Here is a 26,605-nt window from a genome sequence, read left to right as displayed (position 1 = left end):
CCTGAGGTCTACTGCAGTCAGAAAATAGGTGAGTACAGTGCAATAAGATATTTTGAGAGAGAGAGAGACCACTTCACATAACTTTTGTTACAGTCTATTGTTACAATTGTTCTATTTTGTTAATATTGTTAATTTTTTACTGTGCCTAATTTGTAGCTTACACTTTGTCATAGGTATGCATGTATAGGAAGAAACAATATATATAGGGTTCAGTACTGGGGGGGAGTGGTTCAGGCATCGGCTGGGGGTCTTGGAACATATCCCCTGTGGATAAGGGTGGCTACTGTATAATTTGTTTATCTGAAACTCCAGAAAAGACAAAGCAAGACTGTGTGGCAGAAAGCAGGTCATTGTGGGGTTGGAGGGAAGCAGGGATTGACCGGGGAGGGGCAGGGCCTTTTTGGGGAAATGGAAACAGTCTAGATTTTTATCATGGTGGTAGTTACAGGAATGTACGCAGTTTTCAAATATCATAGATCTGTGCATTTTAAATGGATGCTTGAAAATGTATATCTCAATAAGTAGTTTAAGAAATGTGTAACGAGAGAAGGAAATACTTGCACAGTTCTGTATTTTTCTTCTGGTCTTCAAAGCTTTATAACATCCCAAAATGTGTTTGCAACTTCGATCATTCTCATTTTTGTTGTTGCTGTACTTTTTGTGTTTTGTTTTGTTTTGTTTTGTTTTGTTTTGCTCTAGCAAACCAAACTCAGAAAACACTTCTTAAATGCAAGGGCATTGATTTTAAACCAGTTGGTTACATAAGAACAAACAATGCAAACATATTGATTTGTTCCTTCTTGCTGAAAATGTTAGGCAGAGATATGCTTTTCGCCATGACTCATGCAACATTTTTATACTTATGTAAACGCACATGTGCGTTGGTCCGGTTCTGATTTTTAATGGGGTTGTTTTAAGGATGTGCTACCTTTTCTCCCTACTGATTGGGTTTGGCTTCATCACTTGTTTTCCATGTTGATAAAAGGCAGCCCTTCATACTTACCTCCCTTCCTAGGGGTACATGGGGAACTAATGAGCCGTTTCTGAGCCTTCCTCCTTCTGGCAAAGGCAGGCACGGTGTAAACATGTGCACAGATGTCCTCAGGCCTTGTCTCTGACTCCTCTCTTCTTGCCCTCCCAGACTCCAGAGCCAGGTGCACACCTGCCAGGTGAAGGTGAGATTGAAGATAACCAGCTCCCCACATCCCCTGCAGAACAAGTGGAGCAGGGATGGAACCAGCAAACAGACCGCGATGATTCTGAAACGCTGTCCCAGCAGAGTGAAAGTGGATCAGACACAAAAACTGACCCCTTTGAAAGTGCCTCTGACACAGAGTCCTTGTCTGGGGACCTCCCGAGGGGAGTCTTCCACCCTCTAAGAGGTACTCCCGTAGATATAGAAGCACCTTGGGAATACCCTGATGTCTCAGCAACTGGACCCCCTCAGGAGCAGCATTTGACCAGTGTTCCTGGGCTTCATGCAAAGGAAGAACTCGATTTGTCCCCTAGCTTAAAGGATGACTCTTGCAAAAATGGGTGGCGAGCCTTTGCCACAGTTGCTGGAGAACAGGAGGCAGGACACCTCTGGGACTGCGCGACCAGCCTGGAGCGAGAGTCTTTGCTGGCAGGGGTTCCCCGACACACAGGGTGCTGCTTACAGAGGGCCACAGACAGCAGTGGTCCCGAGCCAGTACAGGGGGTGGCTGTTCAAGACCTCAGAGGGCTCTCCAGTGTTTCTCTTCAGAAATCCAGGTCTGAGAGCTATCTGGGCATCCCAATGGTCTGGCCCTTCCTTCTGTGGTGCTGTGAACTGGGTCGGAGTTGGCCACATATCCACAACAGGGCCAGGGCACCGGTGCTACCTAGCAGAGGCCCACTGGACAACACAGCCCCTCTGGGGACCAGGACAAAGAAGGAAAGTACTCTAGGCCCTGCAGGGGACACAGAATTGCTCTGGTCCCAGCCCCACTCGGATGTCCCCTGCCAGCCTCCTTTGAGGACATCTTGCCTCCTACGCACCAACCGTCACCATAGTGCCCCAGAAACTACTGGTGACAAGAACAGGGCATCCCCCAGACTCAACTGTGGGCACATGAGGGCACTGGTCAGGGCCCATTCCATAGCAGGGTTTTCACCAGAGTGCCCCGAGGATCCCGTGGGACAGAATGTTGTGAAGTCTGGGACCCATGTGAAGGAAGGGGCCAAAAATGAACGAGATCCAAGAATACAAAACATCCCTTCCCCTGTACCCACCCAGCTGTCTGGCCCGATTCCTGCTTTTCAGAGTGGGGCTCCCCATCTGCAGGGTCCCTGCAAGCCCGGTGGGTTTCGCTTGCAAAGGGCCTCTCAGGACACTCCTTCTGCAGGTCTCCTGGGGGAAAACCAGTTAAGACAGGATTCCAGGTCATGTCTGGTGGCTTCATGCCTCACCTCAGAGTTAGTGAAGCTCAGTGCAGAGGAAGTGCCTGAGCCCGCTGAGTGCAAGTCAGAGCAAAGCCCAGAAAGCAGAACCCAGGAACCCCAAGGCACCCAACTCGCACCAAGAGCTGCTGATGAGAGAGAGACACAGGAGCACCTCTGGGGCATTTCTGTCCAGGCAGGAAACCAAACCAGTAATTACACATCAAAGTATGTGCTCAGCGAGGAAAGCAAGTCACCTACCAGGGCCAAGTTCCCACGGCAGCCTAGCAGTGAGGGGACCCAGGTGTGGAGTGGAGACTTGATGGGCTGCTCGGAAGTGAGTGACAGTTCAGATGCCCCTGAGACCACCCAGAAATCAAGCGCAATAGACACTTCAAAGGCAGCGGAAGAAGGCATGGTTCTAGACCCCAACTACAGGGAACAGGCTTTGCAAGGTCTTTCAGAATTCAAGGCAGCCACGGTGTCTCACTGCGGCCCCGGGGCTGAGGAGGGTGAACAGGGGCCTGGGGGTGCCGGGGGCCGGCAGCTGGAGCCCAAAGTAGGCGGCGAGGCCTCGAGGGGCAGGGGCGCCCTCATCATTGTAGCTGTGGAGCAGAAAGGTCTTCAGGCCAGCAGGAGCAATGCGGGGCCTGTTCCAGAAACACTGCCCCGTGACTTTCCTAAGGAAAGACCAGAATTTCCCTTGAGCACTGGCGAGACCCCCTGTGAGTCTCCCACTAGGGGGAAAACACCAGCCGGTAATGAGTGTGAGTTGCCAGCAGCCCCCATACAGGGAGCTGGCGATGGGGCTCTTCAGCGGGTGGCCCAGGCCGCAGAGCTTGGGAGAGTGCTGGTCCCCCAAGCTGCTTCGGAAGAGACGCCGAGCACAGAGGAGCCCCCGGGAGAGACACTGCGTGGGGAGAGCCGGAGCTCCGGGTCAGGGGAGCGCGGCCCGGAAGAGGCCCCCGAAGGCGGTGCTGCAGCAGCCCGGGGCCAGCGCCCCCGCGTCCCCGCCTTGGAGCCGCCCCAGCCGCCACGCGGGCTCCGCAAGGGCGCGCAGGAGCCTGGGAAGCGCCCGACGTTTTCCAAGGTGACCTCCTTCAGGAAGGGCAGGCCCTTGGCCGCTGAGAGCCCAGGAGGGGTTCCGGCCCCGACCACCGAGGGTCGCCGCTGGGGCTCTTCAGGCCCCGAGGGGCTCCCCAGGGAGAATCCGCCCGCTGCGGCCCGTCGGGACGCACCGCCTCTGCACCACGGGGACGCCAGCGCCTGGCCCGAGTTTGTCCCGCAGGCTGCAGGCGACAGGACTGCAGGGCCGGCAGGAGCGGGGCACACGGGGACCTCAGGGGATCTTGGTAGCCGAGGGCCTTCCTCTGAGAGCTGCAACGCAAAGAGACTCAAAACAACGGAGAAAAAACTCAGGGCAAGGTTGGCCTTGGCTCATAAGACCTTTTCAAACTTTATTGAGTCAATAGTTCTAGAGAAAGAGAACACCCATGAACGTTCCCCAGGTTCTCCCAAGGGCGAGAAGGAGAAGAGCAGGCTGCGCCAGGGTTCCTGGCGGGCGTTTCTGAAAAGCAAAGATGCCGGAAGCCCCAAAAAGCCCACCCTAGTGAGTCTGCCTCTAGGACCCGAAATTCTTTCCCCCGCAGAGACCGACAGCCACTGTGAGGAATGGGCGGAGGACAAAGAGGGCTATGTTTTTAGCGATCACTGGGCACCCCCACTTGCCTCCACACCTTTGTCCTCCAGTTTAGTTTCTCCAGAACACAGGAGGAAAAGTGAACCGACCATCAAGTGCACAGCCGCCCAGGAAGGCGGTAGGTACCTACCTTCAGGTATCTTTCCGGAGAAGTCCTGGCTGGCGTCCCCCGGCAGCCCTCGGGCCCAGCAGGCTGGAATCGCGCACACCCTGCCTTCCAGCTCTGTCTGCTGCCTGGCATATGAAAACCCCGGGACGCCCTGCAGACCCACGAGCCCCAAGCCCCTGAGTCCCAGGCCTAGTGCTCAGCGGATGGGTCTCCACTACCCCGGGAGGGGTAGCGCCATCTCCATGGTTTCTCTTGGAAGCTACAGCTACGTGGACAGCAGTTCAGGGGACCCTGAAAGACCCAAGATTCCCAAGGGCCAGACCAGTTTCCTGCTTTCTCTGCAGACGCTAAACCAAGATGAGCAGAAGGAAGAGAGCAGGGAAGGAGGCCAGGGTCCGCGCGGCTTGGGCACAGTGCCCTGGCTCAGGGACCTTCCTGGGAGTGAGGTGAGTATCTGAATCGCACCAAGCCTTTCCTGACCTCTTCAGGCAAGAGAAGGAGGGGAGCAGGCGGGAATCTTCCTGAGGAGAGAGGTAAAATAGGAAGGCCAGGCCAAAATCGCCCCCGTTACACTCCCAGCCCCCCACCCCCACCCCCAGTGAACACAGCGGGTGACCAACTTCTTGAACGTTACCAAGCTAACAAGCCAGAATTGGCATTTCATGATCATTTCGTGTTTTTCTTTAATTTCAAGCCATTTGAATTTTCTTTTGTATGAACTGCCTGCTCCCTGGGCACTGCCCATTTTCTTTTCTTTTCTTTTTCTTTTTTTCTTTTTTTTTTTTTTTTTTTTTTTTTTTGAGACGGAGTCTCGCTCTGTCGCCCAGGCTGGAGTGCAGTTGCTCCATCTCGGCCCACCGCAACCTCTGCCTCCCGGATTCAGGCAATTCTCTGCCTCAGCCTCACGAGTAGCTTGGATTACAGGCACCCGCCACCACGCCTGGCTAATTTTTGTTATTTTAGTAGAGACGGGGTTTCACCATGTTGGCCAGGCTGGTCTTGAACTCCTGACCTCGTGATCCACCCGCCTCGGCCGGCACTGCCCATTTTCTATTGAACGGTCTGTGCAGGCTTTTGTGTTAAACCTAGTTCTTCTCCACTGTGGCATTTTAAAAAATTCTTCATGTTGTCTTCTAGTACTTTAATGGCTTCTAGTTTATCGTATTTAGAATTTGATCCAGCTGGACTTACTTCGTATAAAGAGACAGGAAATGTTGGTGCTTCTGAAATGTTTAGTGCAGTAAGATGGTCTCTCCCACAAAGTGACCGCTTCTGTCCAGGATAGGTTAGCAGGGTCAGGCACAGGACGGAGCAGAGAAGGGTTGGATTTCTCATCCCAGCTGCCCTTGGAAGGAGAGAGCTTTTCTGGAAATTGCAGAGCGTGCCCTGGAGACTGCGAAAAGTAAAAAGTAAGGCTCCCTCGGCTTCTTTAGACCAAGCGATGCCTAGTCTTCCGCGCGCCCAGAGCCGGGGAGCGCAGGCCACAGCCGCCCCACGCGGTGGCCTCTCGGGCGCTCCCCTCCGCCTGCAGGCAGATGTCAGCCACACCCGGGCTCACGGGCTGCGCAGCTGGGAGGGCGGCGGATACGGTGCTGGCAGAGCGCCTCCAGGCCAGGTGGGCTGCTAAGAGGGGCGGAGCTGGGCGAGAAGGGGTTTCCCAGCAGAGCATCCCACAAGGCCGAGTGGACAGCATACATTGAAATAGGATCACTACCAGCAGGAAATGGCTTCACCTCCTCAGTCTGTTTGTGTATCTCTACGAAGTTAAACACTAAAGGTTTTTTGTTGTTTTGGGGGGAGGGTTACTTTTTTTCGTTACTGTTACTACTGAAGTTTAAAAACAAAGCCAAACAATACAGATGTAGAAAGGAAAAGGCCTCTCCCCAAAACCGTCTAATCCCACTCCATGCAAGGAAACACTGCCCTATACTAAGGTGTCTCATCTTTCATTGTGTTCTCACACAGGGCTTATGGGGCAGTTTGGGGAGAGGGAATTACACCGCGGGGTCAGACATACACATTGCTCTGCATCTTTCTTGCTTGCTTAATACAGCAGGTAAAGCCCTCCAGCGCCTCATGTTCATGGCTCTGTTTCGAAGTTCCATAATAGTTCAGAGTATGGCCATGCTGTATTTCCTTTAACGGTTCTTCTACTGATTGGCATTGAGGTAATCTCTAGTTTGGGGTCTTTATAAATAACGCTTCAGCAGTACCCTTGAGCATGTGTCCTTAGATATCGATGCTTTTATTTATGTCTGTTGGATATAAAAGTGGGATTGCACAAACGGCAGGGGTATTTTAATAGCTTTGAGATTACTTCTGAAATGATTGGCAATCAACACTCAAGAGCAGTATCTGAGTGCCCATTTCCTCACACCCCTCCAACTTAGTTGCTTATTGCCCTTTTGTGTTTCTGATCACCTGAAAATACATAGAGAACTTGATTTACAAGTAAAAAGACATTTTAGTGTTAGGCAACTCAGAGTTAAATCAAGTAGTCAAAAAAAGATTTTACAGTATTTGAATTAACAAGCCTGATTTAATAGTGATATAGGCCATGCATGGTGGTTCACACCTGTAATCCCAGCACTTTGGGAGGCCGAAGTGGGCGGATCACCTGAGGTCAGAAGTTCGAGACCAGCCTGGCCAACATGGTGAAACCCCGTCTCTACTAAAAATATAAAAATTAGCTGGGCCTGGTGGTGGGCGCCTGTAATCCCAGCTGCTTGGGAGGCTGAGGCAGGAGAATCACTTGAATCCGGGAGGCAAAGGTTGCAGTGAGCCAAGATTGCACCACTGCACTCCAACCTGGGCAACAGAGTGGGACTCCCTCTCAAAAAAAAAAAAAAAGTGATATATACATATCTGTCTCTATGTGTCTGTGTATACACACACATGCACACACATACATGGTGCAGAAGCACATACTGGAAGGCAGATATTCCTGGAAGTGGTCCCTGTGCTCACGTTGTGCATGGGATGGAGCAGGTGCTTTGGGCCTCAGGCACACACCTGGACAGCCTGCTTGGTTTGTTGGGGGTTTTTTTGTGTGTGTGACTTTCTGTTTGTTTTTTGTTTATTTTGTTTGATTCAGCGTCTTGCTCTGTCACCCAGACTGGAATGTGGTGGCGAGATCACGGTTCACTGCAGCCTGGATCTCCCAGGCTCAAGCAATCCTCTTGCCTCAGCCTCCCAAGTTGCTGAGCCCCCAGGCATGCGCCACCACACCCAGATAATTTTTTCATTTTTTGTAGTGACAGAGTCTCACCTTGTTGCCCCAGTTGGAGCCTGCATGGGTTTTAACAAATAGTAAATGAGATGATGATTATAAAGTATCCAGCAAAGGGCCAGGCATGAAGCGGGTGCCAGATAAATGTGAGTTCGTATTCCTCTTTATGTTTCATTCCTTACTGGAGAAGAGGAAGGCCTAGTACACTGCGCCATCAGACCACAGACAGGAGAACAGCAGGTATATAGGGAACGGGAAAGGAAGCAAAGCTCAGAAAGGTTCCCTCTGTCTGGTAGAACCCTGGATGGTGCTGGAATGTGAAACTCCCCTTGGAGAAATGACTGCGCCATCTTGTGGGCATTCCTGGGAGAGCAGGCTCTGATGGTCAGAGTAATTTGCAAGGAATTCAGTCAGTTATTCCCACTTCGTATTAAGGAGCAGCAGTTCTCTTATCCCAATCTTTTAAAACAACCATTCTTAATATTTTGTTGTTTACTTCTAGATTTCTTCCACAGACAAGTTTTATATATGTAACATAGCTGTGATAATATCGTGTATAGAGATCTTAATTTTCTGTGATTTTACATCCTGCAGTTTCTTTAAAGCTTTTCAAAGTCAAGAAATAGAGAAGACTTACAGAACAGCATAATACATAAATGTGTAGACATATATTGTCAACAGACACTGGATGACCTCCACCAGGTCATGAAACACCACATCCCCCACCCTGCCCCCTTCCTGCCACCTCCCTTCCTCCTCCCTGCCCTACCCACTATGCCCCATCTCATGGTGTTCACTTGCATTTCATTATCGTGTTACTACTTTATTACTATGGGTGTGGGGGTGGCCTGTTTTGAGGTTTATATAAACAAAATCTTACACATTGCTTTAAACTTTACTCAGTCTATTTTGTGTCTGCCTTCCCCTGCTCTAATTAAGAATCATCCTGTGGACCAGGTGCGGTGGCTCACGCCTGTAATCCTAGCACTTTGGGAGGCAGGGGCGGGCAGATCACGAGGTCAGGAGATCTCTCATCATCATGTTGAATTGCTCCGAATCATCATAACACATTGTATTTCTCAGTGAGCTGCTGATGGACTTGGGGGTTGTGCCCGTTTGGGGCTGCTGTGAACATTTGGGTCAGGGGCCTGCTGCACGTGCATGTATATTTCTGTGGGTTGCATTTTAGGGGTGTCCTTGGGGGATGCATATCTTTAGTCATACTAAATACTGTCAAATTATTTTTGCAAAGTGATTGCATCAAATTACACTCTCTCATTAGGAGTATCCTTTGCTCTCTGTTCTCATTCACATTTGGTTGATACTGTCAGCCTTTTTAATTTTAGCCATTCTGCTAGGTGTGTAGCAGTATCTCACTGTGATTTTAGTTTTCATTTTCCTGATGTCTGAAGAGGATAAGGAACTTTTGTTTTTGTTTTTTGAGACCAAGTCCCCCTCTGTCACCCAGGCTGGAGTGCAGTGGTGCAATCTCAGCTCACTGCAACCTCTGCCTCCTGGGTTCAAGCAATTCTCCTGCCTCAGCCTCCCAAGTAGCTGGGACTATAGGCGCCTGCCACCACGCTCAGCTAATTTTTGTATTTTTAGTAGAGATGGGGTTTCACCATGTTGGCCAGGCTGGTCTCGAACTCCTGAGGTCAAGTGATCCACCTGCCTTGGCCTCCCAAAGTGCTGGGATTACAGGCATGAGCCACTGCACCTGGCCTAAGGAACTTTTTATGTGCTTTTCAACACTCTGGATACCCTTGTCAAACTAAAATAATCAAAAAGGTCAGAATCTAGTTTAAAAAGAGTTTATTCAGGCCGGGCGCAGTGGCTCAAGCCTGTAATCTCAGCACTTTGGGAGGCCGAGGCAGCAGGATCACCTGAGGTTAGGAGTTCGAGACCAGCCTGACCAACATGGAGAAACCCTGTCTCTACTAAAAACCACAAAAATTAGCCGGGCATGGTGGCGCATGCCTATAATCGCAGCTACTTGGGAGGCTGAGGCAGGAGAATCGCTTGAACCCAGGAGGTGGAGGTTGCGGCGAGCCGAGATTGCACCGTTGCACTCCAGCCTGGGCAACAAGAGTGAAACTCTGTCTCAAAAAAAAAAAAGAGTTTATTCAGCACAGAAGTCGAGGACTGCAGCCTGGGACACACTTCCAAGTTGCCTTGGAGAGTGCTCCAGAGAACAAAAGAGAGGCTCAAATTTTTTAAAGAAAAAAAGGAGGAATCAGGAGAGGGAGTGAGTACAAATGCTGTTTATCAGGAATTCTCACTGGTTTATGGAAGTAACACTGGCTGGTGATTGGCTATACCTTGTTGAACTATAAGGTATGTGGCATTTTATGACTCCTCAGAGTGAGTTAGTCTAGAGTCCGCATAGCAAGTGGCTCCAAGAGGTAGCTATTTAGCTGAGGGGGAGTGAGATATTATGTCTTAAATGCCTTTTGGGTTTGGGCCTGATAATTTAAAGGGCTCACATTCCTCAGATTTTTTTTTTCACTCTCTTGTGGGACATGTCTCTCCTAGTCTGTCATCCATTTGTTTTGGGGTTGTCTTTCTCTTACTGATTCTTGATAGAATTGCATTGTGGGTAAATGTGCCACAGATATTTCCCATTTTGTGTGGCTTGTCTTTTCCCTCTTTAATGATATATATATATATTTTGTTTGAGATGGAGTCTTGCTCCGTCACCCAGGCTGGAGTGCAGTGGCACAATCTTGGCTCACTGCAACTTCCGCTTCCCGGGTTCAAGCAATTCTCCTGCCTCAGCCCCCCAAGTAGCTGGGACTACAGGCGCGAGCCACAACACCCAGCTAATTTTTGTATTTTTAGTAGAGACAGGTTTCGCCATATTGGCTAGGGTGGTCTCGAACTCATGAGCTCAAGTGATCCACCCACCTTAGCCTCCCAAAGTGCTGGGATTACAGGCGTGAGCCATCGTGCCTGGGCATAATGATATCTTTTGATGAACAGAAATTCTCAATTTTAATGTTGTCAAGTGTATCCATCTTTTCTCTACCCCAAGGTCATGAAAAGAATCCTTTAAATTACCTTCTTAAAAACTTTCACGGCCTTGCTTATTACATGTAGGTCTCTGAGATGCCTGTAACTGGCATTTGTGTTCCATTCATCTGTTTGTCCGTCCTTCTGACACAGTATCTTAATCACTGTAGCTGTACAGTAAGCATTACTGACCAGTCTACCAGTTCCTCTCACGTGGTCATCAAGTCGATAAACTGAGCTCGCTGAGTGCCACTTGTGGGCGGGCAATGTTCTAGATGCAGCGGACACTGTACTGAATAATACAGCAGGATGTCCGTCCTCACAGCAGGACATCATGCAGCAGTCAATAAATTAGTGAGCGAGTAAGATCATTTCAGATAAAAGGAAATGAGAAAGAGAGTTGAGAGGTTTGACGGTGGGGCACCCTTGGCTTGGAGATTTTGGGTCTGACATGTGAACCAAGTCTCAACTGATGAGGAAGCCATAGAGCCCTGGAAGGTCCAGCCTCATATGTTAGTAATGTGGAGGAATCCCCTCAGTCTTGCCATCGCCACTGGTGCCTGATGCTTTAGCTGCAGTCTTTTATTCTTTTCCGTTTTTTTTTTTTTTTGAGACGGAGTCTCGCTGTGTCGCCCAGGCTGGAGTGCAGTGGCGCGATCTCGGCTCACTGCAAGCTCCGCCTCCCGGGTTCATGCCATTCTCCTGCCTCAGCCTCCCGAGTAGCTGGAACTACAGGCACCCGCCAACACACTCGGCTAATTTTTTTGTGCTTTTAGTAGAGACGGGGTTTCACCGTGTTAGCCAGGATGGTCTCGATCTCCTGACCTCGTGATCCACCCACCTCGGCCTCCCAAAGTGCTGGGATTACAGGCTTGAGCCGCCGCTCCCGGCCTAGCTGCAGTCTTGATAGGATTGTTTTCCTCACCTGTAGATTGCTGTAGACTTTAACCCTCACAGTTTCACCTCCCACCTGTGAGACCGTGGCATAGTTCCTTTTTTTTTTTTTTTTGAGACCGAGTCTCACACTGTCACGGGCAGTGGCATGATCTCGGCTCACTGCAACTTCCGTCTCCCAGGTTCAAGTTATTCTCCTGCCTCAGCCTCCCAAGCAGCTGGGATTACAGGCATCCGCCACCACACCCAGCTAATTTTTTATAATTTTAGTAGAGACGGGGTTTCACTCTGTTGGCCAGGCTGGTCTCGAACTCCTGACCTTGTGATCCGCCCAGACCGTGGGGTATTTCTGCGTGTGTGTATGATGCAGACCAGCACGAGGCAGTCCTCTGGTGTGAAAGGTGCTGTTTGCATTTAGAGATTTCTTTCCTCTGGGATTTCAGGTTTGGGGGCAGAGAGCCTTTGATTCCAGGGGAAGCAGGCTCCAGCGTCTGCTGAAGGCATGCATACAGGATCACGACCCTGGCTGAAGGGGCTTAGGAAGGACACCAAGACCGAGAGAGAGCAGGACAGAAATAGCTGTGGCTGGGCAAGAGGAATGAGAGGAGACTGGAAATTCAGAACTCCTGTGAGTGTTTTAATACCCACTCTGACCTGACGGTGAGCCTTGGGTTAAGACCACACTGGGACCCAGTTTCCTTGTCTATCAAGGATTGGACCAGGTGATTTCCTAGGTCTCTGCTGGGTGTAATATCCACTTTATGGAATGAATGCTGGATAGCTTTCCTGTCTACCAGCCACAGTTCTAACTTTGGTGGCAAGATTCCAACATACTGTTTCTGCTTAGGAGTTCTAAGTGTGTGTGTGTGTGTGTGTGCATCTGAGAGAGAGAGAGAATGAACATTTTCTAGCCTTTAAAATGTTTATAATCTAAAATTTGTATGGAGAGATACATACCCTAAAATAGTTAAAACAATTTTGAGAAAGAAAAATCAAGTGAGGGGAATCAATAATTGATATTAATTCATGCTTATTACATAAAGTAATCAAGACCATGTAGTATTGGGGGAGGGAAAATTACATAGAGTAATGGGAAAGAAGAGAGAACACAGAAATAGACCCACACAAATATACCCACCAATTTTTAGGTGCAAAAGCAATTCAATGGATAGTCTTTTCGAGAAACGATGCTGGAGCATTTGGACATCCAAAGCAAAAAAAGAAAAACTTTGACCTAAATCTCACAGTTTATTTAAAAATTAATGCAAGAACTTCCTTTAGCCATTCTTTAAGGGTAGATCTGCAGGCAATAAATTCTCTCATTCTTCCTTTCTTTGAGAATGTCTCAATTTTCCCTTCATTACTGAAGAATATTTTCACTGGATAAAAGATTCTAAGTTAATAGTTATTTTCTTGAAAAGTGACACTTGAAAAGTTTAATGTCACTTCCTTCTGGCCTCCAGGTGTCTGATGCCTTTTAAAATGTTTTTCTCTTATAAGGAAGGTGTCTTTTTACCCTCTCACTGCTCTCAATATTTTTTATTTGTCCTTAGATTTCAGAAGTTTGCTTATGTTTCTTCTTCATGTGGATTTCTTTGGATTTATACTATGTGGACTTTGCATAGTATAATCTATGGGTTTATATCTTTGGCCAAATTTAGGAAATTCTGAGCATTATTTCTTTAAATACTTTTTCACCCCAACCCACTTTGTCCTCTCTCTTTTGGACTCCAGTTATCTAGTGTTTGATCTTTCTTTGCAGTCTCACAGGTCCATGATGCTCTATTTGTTTGGTTTTCTTTCTTTCTTTCTTTCTTTCTTTTCTTTCTTTCTTTCTTTCTTTCTTTCTTTCTTTCTTTGGTCTATTTTCTGTCTGTTGTTCAGATTGTATAATTCTGTCTCTTCCATCTACAAGTTCACTGATCCTCTTATCCTCTCCATTCTCCTGTAAGCTGATCAACTGAACTTTTTATTTCAGTCACTATATTTTTCAATTCTATAATTTCCAGTTAGATATTCTTTATATATTCTATTTCTTTGCTAAGATTTTCCATTTTCTGAGCTGTTCTATTTTTCATTTGTTTCATGAGTATTTGTATTGCTTGTTGAAGCATTTTTATGATGGCTGCTTTAAAATCTTTGTTTGATAATTCCTGCACCTCTGTCTTCTCAGTGCTGGTGTCTGTTGACTCTCTTTTTTATTCAAGTTGAGATTTTCCCTGTTCTTGTTATGATTAATGAGTTTCTATTTTATTCTGGATATTTTGGGGAGTGGAGTCTTTGTATCTTATTTAAATCTTGTTTTGGAAAACCACCTCTGACTCCACTTTGGTGTGGGAAGGTGGGCACTACCTCATTACTTCCAGGTTTGGGTGAAACCCTACATTCCTTTATTGGCCTCTATTGACACCTTATGCAAGGATGGGTGTTTCATTTACTAATAGGCAGGGATGAGAGTTAAGATTTTACAACAAGCTTGCACCGATAGCTTGGTGTAAGAGTTAAAGAAAGAGGAAAGAAACACAAAAAGTGGCTCAACAGTCAAAGACAGGTTTATTTTGGAAAATAAACCTAAGAGGGACTTCTGGCTGATTTTTTTTTTTTTTTTTTTTTTGGTCAGGAGCACTCTCTCTTACAGACTAAGAGTATGTATTGGTGAGAGAGCTTATTACAGGCTTGGAATATTTCTGTTGGGGGGAGAAGTTTATGGTGGGGTTGGAATGTCTCTGGTTGGAGGGGAGGTTATCTTGGGGCTGACATCTCACTGGCTGAAGGAGAGGTTATCTTGGGGTTGGCATGTCTCTGGTTGGGGAGGGGTTTGGAATGTTTCTGGTCAGAGACGTTATTTGTGGTTTATGGTCATGTTGATCTTAGCCATTAGGTTGATGCCCTTTAGATTTAGGCAGTTTTTGATCAAGGTGGACTTTAGAATGGCGGTGGGTGCTTGTCCAAGATGGTGATACTCCTGCTCTGTCAGTGGGATCAGGAGGCCTTGTGAATGCTAGCTGGTGGTGAAGGTGCTGGCTCTCTAGCAGGCCTTCTCCTGCATTACCCCAGCAGGTCAGGGGAGGAATGCCTCACTGACACCAGGAAGAGGATGGAAGACTGGCTTCACACATTGTCTTCACAGACAGCATGGTGGAGGGCCTCACTAACACTGGCAGGGGAAGAAAGTTCAAGCTTTCCCATCAGCCTTCTCTCACACCACTTGGCTCGGGGACATATGTGACCCATGACAGGTGAGGTTGGGAGTTCTTCACTCAGGTTTTGCTGGGGTGTGAGGGAGACAGGGGTGTGTTGCATGGTTTTTACCTAATGTTTGGCTTGAGTAGAGCATTTGTCTAAAAGTTTTCTGTCTTGCTAGGCTGGTCCTTTAGCTAGAGAATGCAGATTTCTGTTGGAGCTTTTCTGTCTGGACCTAGTGACAGCTCCAGCAAGACTGTTCAGCATCCATATAGGAAGCATGTATGAGTGGTATACATGCGGCAAAAGAAAACCTAGGGAACTCCCTGGTGTGTTGTTCCTTGTATTTTATGATCCCTAGCTGGTCTACTTTCTTCTCTCCACCATTCAGATGTCTTTGTTTTCATATCTTTGTTTTATACATAATGTCTTAGGTTTTTAGCTGTGCTTAGTGAAACAAACAGGAAGTGTGTCTATGCCATCTTGTCCAGAATTGGAAGTTTCCTGTTTTGTTTTTTTCGTAGCATACTGTTCTTGTTTAATGATTTCAGTGTCTTTCTTCTTCAGGTTATTAATTTTAGTTATTTTGAAGTTTTCTTCTATCCTTTACATTTTCTCTTTCCTAGTTTTTTTCCCTATTTGTTTATTTTGGTCATTTTAGTGTGTTGAAGGTTTTTCCTAAATGCCTAGCAATCTTTGGGTGAATTTCATATTTATTTCAGAGTAAGACACCAAATATCTGTTTAGATATTATGTGGGCATGTGTGGAGCTAATTGGCTAGTGTGCTTTCCTATCAAGTGATTTTAAAAGAGAAGTTGCTTATTTTATAAGTCAATGTTTAGAGGTCTCTTCTCTGAGGTGGGTCAGTTTCTCCAGAGCGGTATCCTCCAGTCACTTATTGAGAAGATACAGGATTATACCGGGAAAGAATGAAGCAGGGTGCTGAGTCGCTCCCTGTTCACCATGCAGGTTTTCTTGTTATGCTGTTTTCATCCCAAACCTCTCCACTGCTTTCACCAGTTAAGTCTGTGGTCCCCACAAGCTGGAGATTCTTGTTCAATTATTCAGGACCGTAAGTTTCTCGTGTTTGATCTTGGCTGGCAGTTCGAGGGAAGGAGAAATGGAAAGGGGAGTATACACAGTCACGTGGCTGACTGTGCTGGGACCTTAACTGAGGGTCACACTTAGAAACTTTAAACCAGAACCTCTGCCTGCTTCCTTCCCTGCGAACTCCAAGTCATCTGCATTTCTTTAGATAGCTTCCTGTGCTCTGCAGCACCATCTACCCTTCCTACATCTACTTTACCCTTTCCAGATTTTCTTGAACTTTCTCATCTACCATCGTCTCATCATTTCTTAATGCTGCTCTTTTGGGAATACAACGAAGGACAAAAGTTCCTTTAGTCAAACTCAGATTATCCCACCCCAAAGTCTGCTTTCTGGCCCCTCCCCTGGACACATGAGGACCACCAGGACAGCCTGAGCTACCTTGCCTCTCTCTAATCTATCTGTCTGTCTAGTACAGTAATTCTCAGACTAGCTTTGCCTCAGAATTCCCTGGAGGGCATTTTAGACACAAATTGCCAACCATTCCCTCAGGGCTCAGAAATCCATTTTTCACCCATTCCCAGGAGTATGGTCTATCTGTTGCTGCATAGCCCAGAGGATCCAGCTGGGTGCCTCTGGGCAAGGACTTGCTCTGAGGCAAGTCGCTTAAGTTCTCTGAGTTTCTAAGGGAGAAGAAACCAGCTGTTTCTGATCCACAAGGTACTTGGGGAGAAAGAACTAGCTGAAAATAGTTTTTAAATGTAGAGCAATATTTGGGAGCTCAAATAAACACATTAGATCAGTGGTTTGCAACCTTGGACACACATTAGAATTACCTGGAGAGCTAGAAAAAGTCTTACTTCCCAGGCTGTACCCCAAAACCATTATGTAATAATTATCCAGCCATCCAGTTTCTCTTCCTCCATCTCTCTCTCTTTCACTGTAAACATATGCATAGGTATACATTTTTAATTTTAGAATACCTCAGATTAAGCAGAGAATCTATAATTAAATCCTAATCTTGTAGAAAATTCTTATGCAAAATACTGTAATCTCCCAAGTACATCTAATCACTTCCAGAATAAGGACCCCCTACAATTTCTACCATAAAAATAAACTCTATCGAGGAGCTTAATTTAAAATAAGAACTTCATTTTCCATGTACTTACCTACAAAATAAGCATCATATTCTGTTCAGCAAGAGATATTTAAGAGGCAAAACCCAAGATCCAATATTAAGTAAGCATACCCACTTTTCTCCAACTGATATATCAGTAAGAAATTATAGCAAAAACAGTCTCCTGTACAACTGGAGTAGAGTGTTGGGTAGAACAGTCAGCCGTGTGAGTCTCCAGGGCTGCTCTTGCCAACCCTTTTTTCTAGGAGCAATGTATCAGCAAAATCTTGCCTCATCAGACCCAGCCTCCTTAGTCCTCCAGTATAGATACTTTTTAATTTTTTTTTTTGAGACCGAGTCTCGCTTTGTTGCCCAGGATGGAGTGCTGTGGCGCAATCTCGGCTCACTGCAAGCTCTGCCTCCCGGGTTCCCGCCATTCTCCTGCCTCAGCCTCCCAAGTAGCTGGGACTACAGGCGCCCACCACCACACCTGGCTAAGTTTTTTGTATTTTTAGTAGAGACGAGGTTTCACTGTGTTAGCCAGGATAGTTTCAATCTCCTGACCTCGTGATCTGCCCGCCTCGGCCTCCCAACAGCATAGATACATTTTTAAGGCAGACTTGAAATACTTAAAAGAAATTTCACCTTAGTTTTTAGCAAACAGTACACACAGAGTGCTTGGGGATGCCATTCCACAGAGGTTGCTGCTACAAAGTAGGTGTTCATGGGGTGGGCATAGGGGATCGTTAGGCTTGGACAACATGTGTGAAGAAAAGGGTTTCTTCTCCCAGTGGCAAATTCCAAACAACAGAGATGCTGGTGATGCCAACACAGGCCTAACTATTCTGCTAGTGGGGACATATTTTATTTTGAAATCCTTAAGGTGCCTGGTGCGTAACGGCAACCAGGGATGGTGGTGGCAATGTGGGTGAGGTGGAGTCTTGCCTGCATTTCAGTGAGCATCAGAGTCAAGCTAGAAGAGGTACTGGGCTCTGGAAGAGTGCTTCTGCTTCAGTTTTGTTCATAAGGGAATGTTGTTTAAACGGGAACTTTTACCCCAGTTGCTGGCCTTTCAAAAGTATTTCTAATGAGCATGCCAAGTTCAGTAATTACTTTCAAGGCCTAATTCTTTGATCAAAATAGAAGGCTAGATTTTTAAAAAAATACTCTTGAAAGTAGACATTTTAACAGAGACAAGATTTGTTTTGTTCCTAATCTTCACATTTTCCAAAATGACTGTGAACAAAGTATTTCACTGGACTCTGTACTTTGAAAATTAACCAAAACATAGTGTTATACCCAAAAGGAACTGGGCAGAGGAAGGACAGCGTGTTCCCAGTTGATATGTCCTTTGACCTCTGACCCCTGACCCGTTCTCTCTGCTCTCCAGAACCACATGCCCTGGGAAGAACCAGCAGGTGAGAAGCCCAGTTGCTCTCACAGTCAGAAGGCGTTCCACATGGAGCCTGCCCAGAAGCCCTGCTTCACCACTGACATGGTGACATGGGCCCTCCTCTGCATCTCTGCAGAGACTGTGCGTGGGGAGGCTCCTTCACAGCCTAGGGGCATCCCTCACCGCTCGCCCGTCAGCGTGGATGACCTGTGGCTGGAGAAGACACAGAGAAAGAAGTTGCAGAAGCAGGCCCACGTCGAAAGGAGGCTGCACATAGGGGCAGTGCACAAAGATGGAGTCAAGGTAAGCCACTCCCGGCCAGGAGTCCTCAGACTTGGTCTGGTATCCCCTTCTCTCTGCAGCTGCCTGTTGCTTCCTGAGCTTTCGCCTGACTCTCCTGAGATGTAACTTGTCACCCTGGGCCCCCTTGGATTACAGCATGCTGCCTGGGCCACACTCAGTACTGCAGTCGAGGGCCTGCAAGAGAGACACTGAGCAGCGCATTCCCCAGAGCCACAGAAGCCAGGGCCCCCTCTTCCTTCTCTGTAGTATGTCTCTGCCTGTGGCCAGCTCCATGCAAGGTAGTAGTGCAGAGAAGACTGCCATTTAATGAGTGCCTGCTGTGTGCCCGACATGATTAGACACTGCCCTAGCATTGGCTCTGCCACTCACAGAGGCACAGAACATTTCAATAAGACAATCTTAACCAAATTAACTAAAGTCATTATGTTGTCCATTCAATTTTGTCTCTAGGACACTTTGACAACATGATTTTTTGCATGAAACCGACAGCCTACTAAAAAGTAAATTAATGGTGTAGACATCGTGCCATTTACCCAATCTCTGACAAGAGTTTCTTGTTTTTTCCCTTTATAAATAGCAATATTTATTATCAAGTGTTTGTGAAGTACACATCTCTGAGTCTCACCTCATTCTTGAAGACTCACTTTTTAAAACTGAGGTGAAATTCACATAATGTAGAATTAACCATGTTAAAGTGAAGAATTCATTGGCATTTAGTATATTCATTCACTATATTTTGCGACCACCACCTCTGTCCAGCTCCAAGGCATTTTCATCACCCCTAAAGGAAACCCTATTTCCCATTTCCCCTCCCCAGACCCTGGAAATACTCATCTGCTTCCTGTCTCTATGGGTCTTCCTATTCTGGATTTTTCATATAAATGTAATTACATAATACGTGACCTTTTGTGACTGGCGTTTTTCACTTAGCGTCATGTTTCATCCATGTCATAGCACATATCAATACTTCATTTCTTTGTATGGCTAAGTAACATTTCGTTATGTGATTATACAGTACTTGTCTCACTTTGTTCATCCATACATCCATTCCTGAGTAGCTCTTCATCCATTTCTGAGTAGCTGGGATTACAGGTGCCTGCCACCATGCCCACCTAATTTTTGTATTTTTAGTAAAGACGGAGTTTCACCATGTTGGCCAGGCTGGTCTCGAACTCCTGGCCTCAAGTGATCCACTGGCCTTGGCCTCCCAAAGTGCTGGGATTACAGGCATGAGCCACCGCGCCTGGCCTGGAATCCTTTACATATTCTGAATGTAAGACCATTATAAGATATGTCATTTACAAATATTTTCTCCCATCTGTAGAGTGCCTTTCACTTTTTTGATGGTACCCATTGATGCATAAGTACTTAATTTTGATGAAATCTACTTTATCTATTTTTTTGTTGTTGCTTGTGCATTTGATGTCATACCTAAGAATCTATTGCCAAATCCAAGTAATGAAATTTACCTCTGTTTTTTTCTAAGAGTTTTATACCTTTCGCTTTTAAATTTGGGTCTTTGATCCATTTTGATTTAATTTTTGTATGGTATGAGATAGAGGTCCAATTTTAATATTTTCCATGCGGATATGTAGTTACCCAAACACCATGTGTTGAAGAGACTATTCTGTCCCTTACTGAATGGTCTTGGCATCCTTGTCAAAAACCAACTTACCCGCCAGGCGCAATGGCTCACATCTGTAATCCCAGCACTTGGGGAAGCCGAGGCGGTGGATCACTTAAGGCCAGGAGTTCGACGTCAGCCTGGACAACATGGTGAAACCCTGTTTCTACTAAAAATACAAAAATTAGCCGGTGTGGTGGCACGCACCTGTACTCCCAGCTACTCGGGAGGTTGAGGTGGGAGAATCGCTTGAACCTGGGAGGCAGAGGTCACAGTGAGCCAAGACTGCACCACTGCACTCCAGCCTGGGTGACAGAGTGAGACCCTGTCTCAAAAAAAAAAAAAAAAAGTCAAATTACCTTAGATGTGTGGGTGTATTTTTGACTCTCAATTCTATCCTATTAACTTATATGTCTGTCTTTATGTCAGTACCACATTGTTTTGATTATCATAGTTTTATAATAAGTTTTGAAATTGGAATGTGAGAGTCTTCTTTGTTCTTTTTCAAAATTGTTTTGGCTTTTTGTTGGACCTTGCAATTTCATATGAATCTTATAATTTCCAATTCTGCAAAAAAATAAAGGCCCTTGGGATTTCCATAGGATTGCATTCAATCTGTAGATCACTTGGGAGAGTAGTGCCATATTAATAATACTAAGTCTTCAAATCCATGAACACTGGGTGTCTTTCCGTTTTTGGGAGGTGTTCTTGAATTGCTTTCAGCAGTGTTTTGTAGTTTTCATGTAAAAAGTCTTGCACATCCTTGGTTAAAATGTTTCCTAAGTATTTTGTTCTTTTTGATGACATCATAAATGGAAATTTTTAAAAGCTTCATTTTGGGATTATCCATTGCTTGAGCATAAAAATACAATTGATTTTTGTTTATTGATCCTATATCCTGAAACGTCGCTGAATTCATTTATTAGCTATAATAATATTTTTGTGGATTCTTTGGAAATTTCTATGTATAAGATTACATCATTTATAAAAATAGATTATTTTACTTCTTCCATTCCAGTTTAGATGCCTTTGATTTCTCTTTTATCCCTTACTTGCTCTGGGTAGAATTTACATAACAATGTTGAGCAGAAGTGGTGAAATGGGATGTCCTTGTCTTCTTGGTTTTAGGATTAAAGCTTTCAGCCTTTCACTATTGTGTATGATGTTAGCTGTGTGTTTTTCACAAATGCCGTTTTATCATGTTAAGGAAGTTCGTTTCTATTTCTAGTGTTTTTATCATGAAAGGGTGCTGGATTTTTTAAGTGCATGATCAATTTTGATGACGGTTTTTCTGCATCAACTGAGATAATCATGCATGTTTTCTTTGACCTATTAATGTGGTATATTACATTGAATATGTATTCATCTGCAGTTTTCTTTTCTTGTGATGTTTTTCTCTGGCTTTGGTATCAGAGTGATTCTGGTCTTATAGAATGAGTTAGGAAGTGCTCTCTCCTCTTCTATTTTTTGAAAGCATTTGAGAAAGATTCTTCTTTAAATATCTTGTATAGTTCACCAGTGAAGCTTTCTGGTCCTGGGCTTTTCTTTGTTGTGGGGTTTCTGATTACTGATTCAATTCTTTTTTCTTTTCTTTTAGCGTCAGGTTGGTGAAAAAACAATTCTTTACTTGTCATAGACCTGTTAAGAGTTTATATTTCTTCTTGTTTTGTTTTGTTTTGAGATGGAGTCTCACTCTGTTACACAGGCTAGAGTGCAGCAGCATGATCTTGACTCACTGCAACCTCCACCTCCTGGGTTCAGGTGATTCTCCTGCTTCAGCCTCCTGAGTACCTGGGACTCCAGGCACGCACTGCCATGCACGGTTAATTTTTGTATTTTTTGATAGAGACAGGGTTTCACCATGTTGGCCAGGCTGGTCTCGAACTCTTGACTTCAAGTGATCTGCCCGCCTCAGCCTCCCAAAGTGCTGGGATAACAGGCATGAGCCACTGTACCCGGCCAAAGTTTGTATTTCTTATTGAGTCATTTGGCTTGTGTTTTTCTTAAGAATTTCTCCATTTTATCTACATTATCTAATCTGTTGATATACAGTTGTCCATAGTGTTTTCTTATAATCCTTTTAAATTTCTGTAACATCAGTAGTAATGCCTCCACTCTCATTTCTAATTTTAGTAATTTGTATTTTCTCTCTTTTTTTCCTCAGTGTAGCTAAATGCTTATCAATTTTATTAGTCTTTTCATAGAATCTGTTTTTGGTTGTCTTGATTTTCTCTATTATTTTTCTTATTTTTATCACATTTTTAATTTTTTATCTATTTATTCATTTATTTATTTATTTAGAGACTGAGTTATGGGACTGGTATTTGGTATTTTTGGTAGAGACAGGGTTTCACCATGTTGCCCAGGCTGGTCTCCAACTCCTGGGCTCAAGTGGTTTGCCCACCTCAGCCTCCCAAAGTGCTGGGATTACAGGCATGAGCCACTGCACCTGGCCTCTGTTGTTTTTCTATTACTATATTTAATGTGTCTCTACTTTCATCTTTATTATTTTCTTCCATCTATTAGCTTTGGGGTTAGTTTGTGCTTCTTTTTCTTGTTAAATTAGACTAAAAATGTAAAATTAGACTATTGATTTGAGAAATTCTTTTTTAATTTAGGCTTTTACAACTAGAAAGTTCCCTCTCAGCATAGCGTTCACTGCATCCATAAGCATTGATAGGTTGTGTTTTTGTTTTCATTCATCTCACAGTATTTTCTAATTTTGTGATTTCTTCTTTTCTTTTTTGTGAAATCTTATGATTTCTTCTTTGACTCACTGGCTGTTTAATATTGTATTAATTTCCACATATTTGTGAATTTTCCATTCTCCTATTGACATCTAGTGTCATTACATTGCAATCAGAAAAGATACTTCATATGAATTCAGTCTTTTAAAATTTACTGGCCAGGCATGGTGGCCATGCACATAATCCCAGCACTTTGGGAGGCTAAGGCAGGTAGATCACTTGAGGTCAGGAGTTCGAGACCAGCCTGACCAACCTGGTGAAACCCAGTCTCTACTAAAATACAAAATCAGCTGGGCGTGGTGGTGCATGCCTATAATCCCAGCTACTCGGGAGGCTAAGGCAGGAGAATTGCTTGAAACCGGGAGGCAGAGGTTGCAGTGAGCCAAGATCATGCCATTGCATTCCAGCCTGGGCAACAAGAGTGAAACTCCACCTCAAAAAAAAAAAATCTACTGAAACTTGTTTTCTGTAAAAGACTTATGGTCTTTTCTGGAGAATGTTCCATGTGTACTGGAGAAGAATGTGTATTCTGTTGTTGTTTGGTTTAGTGTTCTGTATATGTCTGTTAGTTTTAATTGGTTTATAGTATTATTCAAGACCTCTATTTCCTCACTGACCTTATGTCCATTTATTATTGGAAGGGTGTTGAAGTCTCCAACTATTATTGCAGAACTATTTCTCACATGATTTCTGTCTATTTTTGTTGCTCAGTTTGTAGGTACATATGTTTGTAATTGTTATATCTTCTTGATGAACTGACTTTTTAATCAATCTATAATGTATTTCTTTTTCTTTGTAGCAGTTTTCAACTTAAAATCTATTTTGTCTGGTGCTGGTATAGACATTCCAGCTCTCTTTTGGTTATTAGTTGCATGGGATAATTTTTCCATTCATTTTTGAAGTACAGTTTTCCCAGATATATAACTTCTGCTGAACCTTTTTTTTCTTTCCCTCTTTTTATATGTGTCATCCCACTGCCTCTGGCCTCCTTGGTTTCTGAGGAGAAATCAGCTGTTAATCTTATTCAGAATCCCTTGTACATGGTGAATTACTTCTCTATTGCTGATTTCAAGATTCACTTTTTGTCTTTGGCTTTCAGCTATTTTGTTCCAATGTGTCTCAGTGTAAGTCTTTATGTTTATCCATCATTGAGTTCACTGAGCTTCTTGGATGTGTAGATTCATGTACTTTACCAAATTTAGGAATTTTCCACAATTATTTCTTCAAAAAGTCTTTCTGATCATTTTCTCTCTTTCTTTCTTTTTTTTTTTTCTTTTTTCTTTTTTTTTTTTTTTTTTTGAGATGGAGTTTCACTCTTGTTGCCCAGGCTGGAGCACGATGGTGCAATCTTGGCTTACCGCAACCACCACCTCCTAAGTTCAAGCAATTCTCCTGCCTCAGCCTCCCAAGTAGCTGGGATTACAGGCATGCACCACCAGGCCTGGCTAATTTTTTTTCTGTTTTTAGTAGAGATGGGGTTTCTCCATGTTGGTCAGGCTGGTCTTGAACTTCTGACCTCAGGTGATCTTCCCCCCTCGGCCTCCCAAAGTGCTGGGATTACAGGTGTGAGCCACTGTGTCTGGGCTTTCTCTCTTTCTTTTGAGATTCCATTATAGGTATGTTGGTGTGCTTGATGGTGCCCTAGGTTCTGTTAATTTTCTTCATGCTTCTCAGGTTCTGTTAATTTTCTCCATGCTTCTTTCCTTCATATTGGAAAATCTCAATTGGCCGTCTTCAAATCCACTGATTCTTTTTTCTGCCTACTCAGACATGTTACATTGAATTTTAGTTATTGTACTTTTCAACTCCAGAACTTTTACCTGTTTTTTTAATACTTTCTCTTTATTGGTATTCCATTTGATGAGACATCATTCTTTTGGTTCCTTTAGTGGTTTTTGTTTCACTTAGCTCTTTAATCATATTTAAAACAGTTGATTAGAGTCTTTGTCTAGTAAGAAGACCCTGTGCTTTCTCAGGGATGGTTCTTGTTCATTTCTTTTCTTTCCCTGAGTGGGCCATACTTTCTTGTGTCTTTGTATCATAATTTTTTTTTTTAATTTTTGAGACAGAGTGTCGCTCTGTCACCCAGACGGGAGTGCAGTGGTGTGATCTCGGCTCACTGCAAGCTCTGCCTCCTGGATTCACACCATTCTCCTGCCTCAGCCTCACAAGTTGCTGGGACTATAGGCACTCGCCACCATGCCCGGCTAATTTTTTGTATTTTTAGTAGAGATGGGGTTTCACCGTGTTAGCCAGGATGGTCTTGATCTCCTGACCTCGTGATCTGTCCACCTCGGCCTCCCAAAGTGCTGGGATTACAGGCATAAGCCACTGCACCCAGCCTTTGTATCATAATTTTTTGTTGAAAACTGGGCATCTTGAATATTATAATGTGGCAAGAAAGTGGCTGCATGTATGTTGCTGACAGTATTCCGTGGCCTGGATGTACAACAACTTGTTTAATCATTCACCTATTCGAAGACATCTAGATTGTTTCCAGGTTTGGGCTATTATAAATAATATGTTTAATAACATATGTTTTCATTTCTCTAAGGTAAATGCCCAAGAGTACAATTGTTGGGTCATATGATAGTTGTCTGTTTAGTTTGATAAGAATCTTCCACATTATTTTCGAGAGGGCTGTACCATTTTACATTCCCACCAGTAATGTTTGCATGATCCAGTTTCTCAGCATTCTTATCAGCATTTGTTTTTTTGCTACTTTTAAATTTTTACCATAATAGTAATAGTGGTGTAGTGATAACTCATTTTGGAAATGGTTGGGTTCTAAGGCGCAATAATGTAGAAAATATTTTCGTGTGCATATTTGCCATTGGTACAACAGTTTAGGTGAAATGTCTTTTCTATTCTCTTATCCACTTTCTAACTGGATAGCCTTTTCATTTTCTCCCCTCAAACAATTGAGAGGTAAGGCAAGGCATTTTTTTAATGTTGGTCTTTGAGAGACAGAGTGTATATGTGTCTGTGTATTATATATATTCATATTCCAGATATTAGTCCTTTGTTGAATTTGTGGTTTACAAACATTATCACCTAGTCTGTAGCTTGTTTTTTCATCTTCTTACCAGGGTCTTCACAGAACAAATTTTTAAATGTTGTTGAAGTCTACTTAATCAATTTTTTTCGTTTATGGATGTGCTTTTGGCATCATGTCTAAAAACTCTTCAGTGACCCCTAAGTCTCAAAGATTTTCTTCTGTTTTTTCTAAAGTTTCATCATTGTACTTTTCACATTTAAGTTTGTGATTGATTTCCAGTTAATTTTTTGACTTTCATTTTAGGTTCAGGGGTACATGGGCAGGTTTGTTATATAGGTAAATTGCGTGTTGCAAGGGTTTGGTGTACAGATTATTTTGTCACCAAGGTAATAAGTATAGTACTGGATGGGTAGTTTTTCAGTCCTCACCCTCTCCTGCCCTCCACCCTCAAGTAGGCCTCAGAATCTGTTGTTGTCTTCTTTGTGTCCATATGTACTCAATGTTTAGCTCCCACTTATGAGTGAGAACATGTGGTATTTGGTTGTCTGTTCCTGTGTCAGTTTCCCTAGGATAATGGCCTCCAGTTGCAACCATGTTGCTGCAAAAGGAAATGATCTCATTCTTTCTTATGGCTGCATAAGTTGTGGGCTTTAGGTGAAGTTTCTTTTCTTCTTTTCTTTTTTTCTTTTTTTGCCTGTGGATACTGTTGGACCACTTGTTGAAAAGAGTTATTATTCCTCACTGAATCACTTTTGCACCTTTGCCAGAAATCAGTTGGATATACTTATGCCTGTTTCTAGGCTCTCTGTTTGGTACTGTCAATCCATGTGTCTATGCTTCCACCAGTGCCAC

The 26,605-nt window shown here is 44.4% G+C and overlaps 1 protein-coding gene and 1 non-coding gene across 6 annotated transcripts in view; one reads left to right on the top strand and one right to left on the bottom strand.

Moving 5' to 3' along the window:
- Positions 1-26,605, top strand: part of ARHGEF4 (Rho guanine nucleotide exchange factor 4) — a 206,718-nt gene that overhangs the window by 72,457 nt on the left and 107,656 nt on the right. For 2 of the 5 annotated variants that reach the window (XM_016949381.3, XM_016949382.3), the window contains exons 2-3: positions 1,142-4,654; positions 18,079-18,384. In XM_016949381.3, the coding sequence (XP_016804870.1) occupies positions 1,142-4,654; positions 18,079-18,384 (3,819 nt within the window). Of the gene's footprint in view, positions 1-1,141; positions 4,655-18,078; positions 18,385-26,605 lie in introns of those variants that run through there. The other 3 variants (XM_063791068.1, XM_016949383.3, XM_063791067.1) reach the window with 3 other exon arrangements.
- LOC112208491 (small Cajal body-specific RNA 4) lies at positions 16,889-17,011 on the bottom strand. Its single transcript, XR_002942969.1, has one exon. It is a non-coding gene; the product is annotated as a small Cajal body-specific RNA 4 (non-coding RNA).

Source organism: Pan troglodytes, chromosome 13 (assembly GCF_028858775.2).
Source record: "Pan troglodytes isolate AG18354 chromosome 13, NHGRI_mPanTro3-v2.0_pri, whole genome shotgun sequence".
NCBI classification, from domain to species: domain Eukaryota; kingdom Metazoa; phylum Chordata; class Mammalia; order Primates; family Hominidae; genus Pan; species Pan troglodytes.
Note: the sequence above shows the minus strand (reverse complement) of the source record. Positions and strands in the feature narration are given on the sequence as shown.